At 42.9% G+C, this 12651-nt stretch overlaps 1 protein-coding gene across 1 annotated transcript in view; it reads left to right on the forward strand.

Moving 5' to 3' along the window:
- Positions 1-12651, forward strand: part of LOC121552567 (integral membrane protein GPR155-like) — a 21881-nt gene continuing 9230 nt past the window's right edge. Inside the window, exons 1-5 of the mRNA XM_041865524.2 lie at positions 1-142; positions 5959-6459; positions 6681-7080; positions 7670-7841; positions 7940-8095. Coding sequence (XP_041721458.1) covers positions 6042-6459; positions 6681-7080; positions 7670-7841; positions 7940-8095 — 1146 coding nt within the window. The 5' untranslated portion in view covers positions 1-142; positions 5959-6041. The remainder of the gene's footprint in view (positions 143-5958; positions 6460-6680; positions 7081-7669; positions 7842-7939; positions 8096-12651) is intronic.

Below are 12651 nucleotides of genomic sequence, written 5' to 3' on the forward strand. Positions count from 1 at the left end.
TCGAATCTAGCCATTGGTCCCTTCCGCCCCAATGTCATTTGATTGGTGAAGTAGTTTTCACTGCAGTCAAAACAAGGAGTGTAGCGTTAGCTACAAGAACTGACAGACACAGACGGTGCGCTTGACATGGAGAGAGGTATCGGTAAGTTGTCTTGTCGTCTTAATTTTTAACAGTTAGCTACTTGGAGTAGACTAGACAAAATAGCACCCGGTACATTCAGTGCCTTTGGCAAGCTAGCATGTCACCTATTTCTAAATAGCGCACATATTATCTGGCTAGAGCAAGGTTAATTGGCTGTCTATAGCTAGCTAACGTTAGCTAACTTAGCTCATCATGGGCATTTCCATGTAAAACGCCCCATGACTCACGAGCACTAACATGTGAAGTTCATAAGAGCACATTACATTTGGTGTCAAATGAAAGCTAAGAGTTTATAAAAAAAAAAATTTTTAAATGCGTTATTATTCTACCAAATAGGTAACACAACAGAATGACCAATAAATCAGGAACAGATTGACTGCTACTAAATGGTCTACAATGGGAACTCATAGTAGTCACAAACCTCAGTTGGGTCACCTGCTACTGTACTGTCCTCCCTTCCACTCGCATACAGTTATGTTCAGATCATAACTATTTTCTTTCTCTGTCTGTGGTGTGGTGGTCAAAGCCCTTGCTCTCTTCCTCTTTCTCTCTCTCTCTTCTGCTCTCTCTCTCTCCAGTTAATGTCACCTCTCCCAGCTTTTACTGAGACCTACCCCCTCGTTCCATTTACTGTAACCAGCCCTCTCCCCCACTGAGAACTGACTGACACCCCAGGCGTCCATGGACGTTGGAAAGTAGTTGTACTTGTGAAACATAGATGTCTATGCTTGATCCAGACCAACCAAATTTGGTCTTGTTTTGGGGCGGAGCTCATTAGAAGTGGTAGTGTGCGAATCCTCATACTAGCGTACTAAACCGTATGTAAAAAATATATAATGTTTTATAGTATGTGACATTTTAAAAATAGTACTCCAAATGTGTCATGTAATACGAGATTGCGTTGACCCCTGCCATTCGTTAATTTTGGTACAGCACGTCAATTTATCTGATTATCAGCTGTTGTCAAACACTTGAGTTGGAAAAGACAAGTGAATTCTACTAGATCAAACGTCGTGTGCAGTTTAAGTATGTAGTAAGCTAGTATGGGTATTTTGACAGGGCTAGTGTGTAGAATAATACCCAGACATGTAAAGGAGGATATACACATTTTCGGCCTTTGTGTACCTATTCAGGATACATCGCCATGAAGCGAATGACATTCAACTTTATACATTTCTCTATAGTACAGATCAGGGACCCATGATGTCATTTTGTTACCATCGTTCTGTTACCGGATATTTATCCACTTCACTTACTGTAGTTCAATAACCAAAATATATTTGCTCAAACTCAAGGTGTCATATACGGTAGCTGACACCCCATTCTTTCTGCAGACATCTTTGAATCTTAATTCGGAGTAGATATTTAACCAAGTGTTTGGAAAACGTGGTCACATAAAAAAACTGAGGGAGATTTTACCGTCATTCTGTTACTTAACTTTACATCTGCACTGTTCTTCAAGTAAATGTGTTTTTCAAAAAAAATTATGTGGAAATTGTTAAAAGTAGGCCTAGTCCTTGAGTTGTATGGTTTGTTTAACTTTGCAATCAATGGTTTTTGTTTAGCATACTTTTAAAGTGAAAAATCAGTCTCTGCGTCATTCTGTTACCATGGAATTGACCTAATCCCAGAGCATAAAATTAACACTGCCACCCGCCAAATGCGGTTAGATTTAGGTATTGGCGGGTAAGAATGTCTATTTCACCAGCCACGTTGGCGGGTGGTCAATTTGCAGAGCTCTACAGTGCATTACATTTGCGAATAAAAATAGTCAAAAGTCAAGTTGAGCACATGTGCGAGTTGCGATTTATTGTAGAAATATGCTGCAGTAGATGTTTTCAAAGTATGTCTTCTGTTTTGTTTCATAGATGCTAATCACACAAATAAATATAAATCCTATATCCCACATCACGCACCAACACTGCCTGGCAGGAGAGCTGTGCGCACTGAGTGAAGTGCTGTTAGATTCATTTTTGGAGGAGCTGCGCACAGGCATAAAAGTTGTTGGCCTAATTTAGTCTAAAGTCTACAAAGTGAGACTTTGTCCTCGTGTTTCTTGACTATTTACATTGTTTTGTTCACAAGCTCTGATGTTTTTCAACTTAGTTTGAGTCTGCTGCTTCAGCTGATAGTGAAGAGACGCCCTAATCAGATCCGAAATCTTACACACAGACACATTACACTACTTGAGTGGCCCCGTTACCACGGTAACCCTCTGCCCTTAAAGGGGCAGCTGAACAGAACATTTTGTATCATCTGATATTTTGGTTAAAAGACTCAGGTCACAAAAAATGAAATGAAATTTAGCAATATACCACATTATTTATTGCTAATATATTTCTTGTTTTTAGAAACAATACAAAGCATGGTCATCCATTTGTTTTGTTATGTAATTATGGAGAGAGAGAGAGAGAGAGAGAGAGAGAGAGAGAGAGAGAGAGAGAGAGAGAGAGAGAGAGAGAGAGAGAGAGAGAGAGAGAGAGAGAGAGAGAGAGAGAGAGAGAGGAGAGAGAGAGAGAGAGAGAGAGAGAGAGAGAGAGAGAGAGAGAGAGAGAGAGAGAGAGAGAGAGAGAGAGAGAGAGAGAGAGAGAGAGAGAGAGAGAGAGAGAGAGAGAGAGAGAGAACACTTAAGTTCACACAGGACACCAGATAAGACAGGAGAATTTCACCAGATAGGACAGACTGACCCTAGCTCCTTGGCAAATAGACTATTGCAGGATAAATACTGGAGACTGAGATGGGGAGGGTCGGGGGACACTGGCCCTGTCCGACGATACCCCCGGACAGGGTCAACCAGGCAGGATATAACCCCACCCACTTTGCCAAAGCACAGCCCCCACACCACTAGAGGGATATCAACAGACCACCAACTTACTACCCTGAGACAAGGCTGAGTATAGCCCACGAAGATCTCCTCCACCGCACGAGCTGAGGGGGTACAATGTGACGCACCCCTCCTATGGGTGGCATGGGAGAGCACTAGTAAGCAAGTGACTCAGCCCCAGTAATAGGGTTAGAGGCAGAGAATCCCAGTGGAGAGAGGTGAGCCGGCCAGGCAGAGACAGCAAGGGTGGTTTGTCACTCCAGTGCCTTGCCATTCACCTTCGCAACCCAGGGCCAGACTACACTCAATCATAGGACCTACTCAGTAAAGACTTAAAGGTCAAGACAGTCTGCGTCTCTCACATGGATAGGCAGACTGATCCATAAAAATGTACCTCTATAGGAGAAAGCTCTGCCTTCAGCTGTTTGCTTAGAAATTCTAGGGACAATAAGGAGGCCTGCGTCTTGTGACCATTGCGTATGTGTAGGTACATTACAAAGTATGTGGACAACCTTTCAAATTAGTGGATTCGGCTATTTCAGCCACACTCGTTGCTAACAGGTGTATATAATCGAGCACACAGCCATGCAATCGCCATAGACAAACATTTACAGTAGAATGGCCCGTACTGAAGAGCTCAGTGACTTTCAACGTGGCAACGTCATAGGATGCCACCTTTCCAACAAGTCAGTTGGTCAAATTTCTGCCCTGCTAGAGCTGCCCGGTCAACTGTAAGTGCTGTTATTGTGAAGTAGAAACGTCTAGGAGCAACAACGGCTCAGCCGTGAAGTGGTAGGCCACACAAGCTCACAGAACGGGACCGCCGAGTGCTGAAGCGCATTGTTTGTCGAGATCAATGTGGAAGAACTTGACTGGCCTGCACAGAGCCCTGTCCTCAACCCCATCGACTTTTCTGCATAATTTTTGGACATAAAGTTTCAGCTCTTTGCAATGTTTCAAAGATCAGGTTCCAGAGTAACGCCGAGGTCCTTTACAGTTTTATTTGAGACGACTGTACAACCATCAAGATGAATTGTCAGATCAAACAGCAGATCTCTTTGTTTCTTGGGAACTAGAACTAGCATCTCTGTTTTGTCCGAGTTTAAAAGTAGCTTACACTGTCAGAAGGTTACATTATGCTACAAAGTAACTACTAGCTAACTGATAGTCTGTGGGTTGCATTTGGTGTGTGTTTACCAGTTACCCATCTAACTTCTACCTATGTACAGTGGGGAAATTTTTTATTTAGTCAGCCACCAATTGTGCAAGTTCTCCCACTTAAAAAGATGAGAGAGGCCTGTAATTTTCATCATAGCTACACGTCAACTATGACAGACAAATTGAGAAAAAAAAATCCAGAAAATCACATTGTAGGAATTTTAATGAATTTATTTGCAAATTATGGTGGAAAATAAGTATTTGGTCACCTACAAACAAGCAAGATTTCTGGCTCTCACAGACCTGTAACTTCTTCTTTAAGAGGCTCCTCTGTCCTCCACTCGTTACCTGTATTAATGGCACCTGTTTGAACTTGTTATCGGTATAAAAGACACCTGTCCACAACCTCAAACAGTCACACTCCAAACTCCACTATGGCCAAGACCAAAGAGCTGTCAAAGGACACCAGAAACAAAATTGTAGACCTGCACCAGGCTGGGAAGACTGAATCTGCAATAGGTAAGCAGCTTGGTTTGAAGAAATCAACGGTGGGAGCAATTATTAGGAAATGGAAGACATACAAGACCACTGATAATCTCCCTCGATCTGGGGCTCCACGCAAGATCTCACCCCGTGGGGTCAAAATGATCACAAGAACGGTGAGCAAAAATCCCAGAACCACACAGGGGGACCTAGTGAATGACCTGCAGAGAGCTGGGACCAAAGTAACAAAGCCTACCATCAGTAACACACTACGCCGCCAGGGACTCAAATCCTGCAGTGCAAGACGTGTCCCCCTGCTTAAGCCAGTACATGTCCAGGCCCGTCTGAAGTTTGCTAGAGTGCATTTGGATGATCCAGAAGAGGATTGGGAGAATGTCAGATGAAACCAAAATATAACTTTTTAGTAAAAACTCAACTCGTCGTGTTTGGAGGACAAAGAATGCTGAGTTGCATCCATAGAACACCATACCTACTGTGAAGCATGGGGGTGGAAACATCATGCTTTGGGGCTGTTTTTCTGCAAAGGGACCAGGACGACTGATCCGTGTAAAGGAAAGAATGAATGGGGCCATGTATCGTGAGATTTTGAGTGAAAACCTCCTTCCATCAGCAAGGGCATTGAAGATGAAACGTGGCTGGGTCTTTCAGCATGACAATAATCCCAAACACACCGCCCGGGCAACGAAGGAGTGGCTTCGTAAGAAGCATTTCAAGGTCCTGGAGTGGCCTAGCCAGTCTCCAGCAACAGTGTGTGAAAACCTTGTGAAGACTTACACTAAACGTTTGACCTGTATCATTGCCAACAAAGGGTATATAACAAAATATTGAGAAACTTTTGTTATTGACCAAATACTTATTTTCCACCATAATTTGCAAATAAATTCATAAAAAATCCTACAATGTGTTTTTCTGGGAAAAAAATTCTCATTTTGTCTGTCATAGTTGACGTGTACCTATGATGAAAATTACAGGCCTCTCTCATCTTTTTAAGTGGGAGAACTTGCACAATTGGTGGCTGACTAAATACTTTTTTCCCCCACTGTAACTGCTATGTAAATACTATGTTGTTGTCATGAAAAGTCAGTGGTACCACATTTTCTGGTTTTCATCAGTGGATAAATATAGACTTTGTTATTATCTAGCTAGCTTAGTGATTCTTCAGTTTTCAGGAACATGCGTGTGAAAAAACTACAAAATTGTATTACTTGTACAGACGAGGACATTTTTACAGAAATTTTACAATTGTGTAACATTTTCATGACTGCTGTTTTAGGGACTCTAAATTGAAATGGTAGCAGTTGACTGACCTCCATGTATTTTCGATTTTCAGTGACTGGTAGTGAAACCAGCAACCCCATCAGCGTGGCCAGTCATGAGAGCTGCTATCTGAGGACTTAAGCCACCACCGCCACTATGAAGGTCCCTGCCAACCTCAATATTTCCTATGGGGACGTGGATCCCCCTGAAACCCCTCCCACCATGTCCATTGACAAGCTCTTCCCAGCACTCCTGGAGTGTTTTGGGATCATCTTGTGTGGCTACATTGCTGGACGTGCAAACATCATCACATCCACACAGGCCAAAGGATTGGGGAACTTTGTGTCCAAGTTTGCCCTCCCAGCATTGCTCTTTAAGAACATGGTACTGTTGGACTTTGGCAATGTCATTTGGTCATTTTTGTGGAGTATTCTCATCGCCAAAGTGTCTGTGTTTTTCATTGTGTGTCTGATTACACTACTGGTTGCCAGTCCTGACACTCGCTTCAGCAAAGCTGGTCTCTTCTCTATCTTTGCTACTCAAAGCAATGACTTTGCTTTGGGATATCCTATTGGTGAGTGTTGTATTCTTATTCTTTTCATCCTTTCAGTTTCACTCCTTCCAAATTGAGAGCCTCCTGGCAGAACCTCAGAACAAATGAAATTGATGTCTTGAATGTCTTTCATACTTTTAAATCTTGTTTGGTTGGTTTGTGACAAAGAGTCTGATTCACTCTGCTCTCCTCCCCTCCCTAAAAGATAACTTCCTGAACTGTACCTTTTTGTTTCTTCACAGTTGAGGCCTTGTACAAGAACACTCACTCAGAGTACCTACAGTACATCTACCTGGTGGCACCAGTGTCCCTCATGGTTCTCAACCCCATTGGCTTTGCCTTCTGTGAGATCCAGAAGTGGAGGGACCAGAGAGACCAGCAGCAGAGCAAACTCCAGATAGTGGGTGTGGTCATCTTTCAGGTTCTGAAGAACCCCATCGTCTTCATGGTTGTTATAGGCATTATCTTCCACTTCATCCTTGATCAGAAGATCCCTGCTTTCATGGAGCAGTTTGTGGATGGCCTGGCTAACTCTTTTGGAGGAGCGGCCCTGTTCTACTTGGGCCTCTCCATGGTGGGCCAGTTGGGAAAGCTCACCGGGTCTACTGTTGTAGCCCTAATCCTGCTCATCACTGCAAAACTGTGAGTATTTGGGGTGGATTTAGGAGGGATTGTTTGAGTTTAAGAATGTTAGGGTAGATTATTACACATGTATAGTATGTTTTTTTTGTGTGTTTTTTTTTTTACCTAATACCAACTTGAGCATACATGAACTGTGCTACAATTTCATATTCATATAGGACTACAGTTCATATATGTTCATACTGTTCTTTAAAGCTTTAGTTGTAATCATACAGTGTCAGGACCTAAGACCACACCACACCTGCTGGTAATGACATGTTCTGTGTTAGTGTAATGCCATGCAGGTCTGGGCCTGTGGGAGAGCTGACAACAACATGTTATTGACTCATAAGTAACTGTACATCCATATAGGTCTGTTACAACCGTAGGCACATGACTGCCATTGTATTGTGTAATACCAACATTCTTCAATGCTGGCACACACCCACATTTCAGTGTTTTGACCTTCAGAACATTCTTTATTCTCATAACCCTTGACAATAAAGTATCTTCCTTCTCACCTGATGATTGATTCATTGTGAATGAATCCAGCATTTCTCTTGTAAACTTTAGTAACATTAAACTTAATAACATGTTTTTTCTTCTGGAGGTTGGTGATGCCGTTGATCTGTCGAGAAATGGTAGAGCTACTGGACGCCGACCACACCAACTCTGGTCTCAACCACTCCAGTCTCTCCAACTATGCCTTCCTCTATGGAGTCTTCCCAACCGCCCCCAGTGTGGCCATCTATGCTGCTCACTATAACATGGAGCTACAAGTCGTAAGTCATCAACCCTCTCCTGTATGGATCGAAATGTATGCCATAGGAAGACATTGACAGTGTCATAATTGTTTTCTTTGTGTATTGTTTTCTAACAGGTTACATCAGGGATGGTACTAAGCACATTCCTCTCAGCTCCCATAATGTATGTTTCTGCGTGGTTGCTGACAATACCATGGATGGACCCTAAACCATTGATGGATTCACTGCAGAATGTCAGCTTTAATGTCAGCATCATCAGCTTAGTTACACTGGTGAGTTTTGACTGCCTCCAACCATTATGAACGAAGAACTATCATTAACTGTAATCGTTATCTCTTAACTGGCTTTGTGCTGGTTAGCCTATTTTATTTCAGACAGGGTGGTCGGATTTCAGGAAATGATAACCCACAAGCAGGGTGCTGTGTTGATTGTACTAAAGCTTCTTTGTACCTAATCCCATTTATGTTGTGGAATTCGGGGACAGTAGTTGAGTGTGGTATCAGGTGATGCTGTCTAGACTGGGCTACATTGATTCAGTATTGAAAATGGAAACAATGATATTGAAAAGCTTAGCGCAGGGAGTCTATGAACAGCAGAGATGGGGATATGACTTGAAACCAGGCAGTTCAAAGTCATCAGCAGGATGTCTCTGTCTGGTGCCAATGATATGATACTTGAGGCTTACTTCCTCCTATAATGTGGCCTCAGTTTCACTTCTGTAACGAACCGTGAACACATTGCTAGGAGAAATCTGCTGATGTAAAAATGGCTTTATAAATACATTAGATTTGAAATTTGATTTGATACACAGAGAGCAGCTTTAAATTTAGGACTGTTTAATTTCTGTTCCTGTTCCCATTCGGCTGGCCCTTATTTTATTTTTGTACATTCTAGACTGGTCATATCCAATTTTATTTTACACATGCGCTGAATACATCTGGTGTAGACTTTACTGTGAAATGCGTGCTTATGAGCCCTTCCTAACGATGCAGATTTCTAAAATAAAATAGTAACACAAGGAATAAAATAAAATACATAATAATGGAGCTGTATACCGGGCGTACCAGTACCAGATCAATGTGCAGAGGTATTTGAGGTAGATGCAGTGCATTCGGAAAGTATTTAGACCCCTTCCCTTTTTCCACATTTAGTTACATTACAGCCTTATTCTAAAATGGATTAAATAAAAATGTTTCCTCATCAATCTACACTCAATACCCCATAATGACAAAGCGAAAACAGGTTTTAAGAAATTTGAGCAAATGTATTAAAAATAAAAAACAGAACCTTATTTGAAGAAGTATTCAGACCCTTTGCTTTGAGACTCGAAATTGAGCTCAGGTGCATCCTGTTTCCATTGATCATCCTTGATGTTTCTACAACTTGATTGGAGTCCACTTGTGGTAAATTCAATTGATTGGACATGATTTGGAAAGGCACACACCTGACTATATAAGGTCCCACAGTTGACAGTGCATGTCAGAGCAAAAACCAAGCCATGAGGTCGAAGGAATTGTCTGTAGAGCTCCGAGACAGGAATGTGTCGAGGCACAGATCTGGTGAAGGGTACCAAAACATTTCTGCAGCATTGAAGGTACCCAAGAACAAAGTGGCCTCCATCATTCTTAAATGGAAGAAGTTAGGAACCACCAAGACTCTTCCTAGAGCTGGCCACCCGACCAAACCGAGCAATCAGGGGAGAAAAGCCTTGGTCAGGGAGGTGACCAAGAACCCCATGGTCACTCTGACAGAGCTCCAGAGTTTCTCTGTGGAGATGGGAGAACCTTCCAGAAGGACAACCATCTCTGCAGCACTCCACCAATCAGGCCTTTACGGTAGAGTGGCCAGACGGAAGCCACTCCTCAGTAAAAGGCTCATGACAGCCTCTTGGAGTTTGCCAAAAGGCACCTAAAGGACACTCAGACCATGATAAACAAGATTCTCTGGTCTGATGAAACCAAGATTGAACTCTTTGGTCTGAATGACAAGCATCACGTCTGAAGGAAACCTGGCACCATCCCTACGGTGAAGCATGGTGGTGGCAGCATCATGCTGTGGGGATGTTTTTCAGTGGCAGGGACTGGGAGACTGGACGGGATCGAGGGAAAGATGAACGGAGCAAAGTACAGAGAGATCCTTGATGAAAACCTGCTCAGGACCTCAGACTGGGGCGAAGGTTCACCTTCCAACAGGACAACAACCCTAAGCAAAAACAACGCAGGAGTGGCTTCGGGACAGGTCTCTGAATGTCCTTGAGTGGCCCAGCCAGTTTCCGGACTTGAATCCGTTCGAACATATCTGGAGAGACCTGAAAATAACTGTTTTCTAAAAACCTGTTTTTGCTTTGTCAGTATGGGGTATTGTGTGTAGATTGATGAGGGGAAAAAAACGATTTCATCAATTTTTAGAATAAGGCTGTAACGTAACAAACTGTGGAAAAAGTAAACAGGTCTGAATACCTTCCGAATGCACTGTATGTACATGAAGGCAGGGTAAAATGAAAGGATAGATAATAATAATAAGAGCAAAATAAAGAACAGAGTAGCAGCAGCAAATGATGAGTGTAAAAGTGTGAGTGTTTGTGTTGTCGGTATGCGTGTGTGTATATAGTGGATGGGTTTTGTGTGGGAGTGATAATGTAGTGTGTGTATGTATATCTATCTATCTATCTATAGCTCAGCAAAAAAAGAAACATCCTCTCACTGTCAACTGCATTTACTTTCAGCAAACTTAACATGTATGAACATAACAAGATTCAACAACTGAGACATAAAATGAACAAGTTCCACAGACATGTGACTAACAGAAAGTAACAGTCAGTATCTGGTGTGGCCACCAGCTGCATTAAGTATGCAGTGCATCTCCTCCTCATGGACTGCACCAGATTTGCCAGTTCTTGCTGTGAGATGTTACCCCACTCTTCCACCAAGGCACCTGCAAGTTCCCAGACATTTCTAGGGGGAATGGCCCTAGCCCTCACCCTCCGATCCAACAGGTCCCAGATGGGATTGAGATCCGGGCTCTTCGCTGGCCATGGCAGAACACTGACATTCCTGTCTTGCAGGATATCACACACAGAACGAGCAGTATGGCTGGTGGCATTGTCATGCTGGAGGGTCATGTCGGGATGAGCCTGCAGGAAGGGTACCACATGAGGGAGGAGGATGTCTTCCCTGTAACGCACAGCGTTGAGATTGCCTGCAATGACAACAAGCTCAGTCCGATGATGCTCTGCCACACCGCCCCAGACCATGATGGACCCTCCACCTCCAAATCGATCCCGCTCCAGAGTACAGGCCTCGGTGTAACGCTCATTTCTTCGACGATAAACGCGAATCCGACCATCACCCCTGGTGAGACAAAACCGCGACTCGTCAGTGAAGAGCACTTTTTGCCAGTCCTGTTTGGTCCAGCGACGGTGGTTTTGTGCCCATAGGCGACGTTGTTGCCGGTGATGTCTGGTGAGGACCTGCCTTACAACAGGCCTACAAGCCCTCAATCCAGCCTCTCTCAGCCTATTGCGGACAGTCTGAGCACTGATGGAGGGATTGTGCGTTCCTGGTGTAACTCGGGCAGTTGTTGTTGCCATCCTGTACCTGTCCTGCAGGTGTGATGTTTGGATGTACCGATCCTGTGCAGGTGTTGTTACACGTGGTCTGCAACACTGCGAGGACGATCAGCTATCCGTCCTGTCTCCCTGTAGCACTGTCTTAGGCGTCTCACAGTACGGACATTGCAATTTATTGCCCTGGCCACATTTGCAGTCCTCATGCCTCCTTGCAGCATGCCTAAGGCACGTTCACGCAGATGAGCAGGGACCATGGGCATCTTTCTTTTGGTGTTTTACAGAGTCAGTAGAAAGGCCTCTTTAGTGTCCTAAGTTTTCATAACTGTGACCTTAATTGCCTATCGTCTGTAAGCTGTTAGTGTCTTAACGACCGTTCCACAGGTGCATGTTCATTAATTGTTTATGGTTCATTGGGAAAACATGGGAAACAGTGTGTTTAAACCCTTTACAATGAAGATCTATGAAGTTATTTGGATTTTTACGAATTATCTTTGAAAGACAGGGTCCAGAAAAAGGGACGTTTCTTTTTTTGCTGTATGTATGTATGTATGTATGTATGTATGTATGTATGTATGTATGTATGTATGTATGTATGTATGTATGTATGTATGTATGTATGTATGTATGTATGTATGTATGTATGTATGTATGTATGTATGTATGTATGTATGTATGTATGTATGTATGTATGTATGTATGTATGTATGTATGTATGTATGTATGTATGTATGTATGTATGTATGTATGTATGTATGTATGTATGTATGTATGTATGTATGTATGTATGTATGTATGTATGTATGTGTATACAGTTGAAGTCGGAAGTTTACATACACTTAGGTTGGAGTCATTAAAACTCGTTTTTCAACCACATGTGCAGTTGCAAACGGTAGTCTGGCTTTTTTATGGTGGTTTTGGGGCAGTGGCTGCTTCCTTGCTGAGAGGCCTTTCAGGTTATGTTGATTATAGGACTCGTTTTACTGTGGATATAGATACTTTTGTACCTGTTTCCTCCAGCATCTTCACTAGGTCCTTTTGTTTATTGTTCTGGGATTGATTTGCACTTTTCGCACAAAAGTACGTTAATCTCTAGGAGACAGAACGCGTCTCCTTCCTGAGTGGTATGACGGCTGCGTGGTCCCATGGTGTTTATACTTGCGTACTATTGTTTGTACAGATGAACGTGGTACCTTCAGGCGTTTGGAAATTGCTCCCAAGGATGAACCAGACATGTGGAGGTCTACCATTTTTTTCTGAGGT

The sequence above is a fragment of the Coregonus clupeaformis genome, chromosome 4 (genome assembly GCF_020615455.1).
Source record: "Coregonus clupeaformis isolate EN_2021a chromosome 4, ASM2061545v1, whole genome shotgun sequence".
In the NCBI taxonomy this organism is placed as follows: Eukaryota; Metazoa; Chordata; class Actinopteri; order Salmoniformes; family Salmonidae; genus Coregonus; species Coregonus clupeaformis.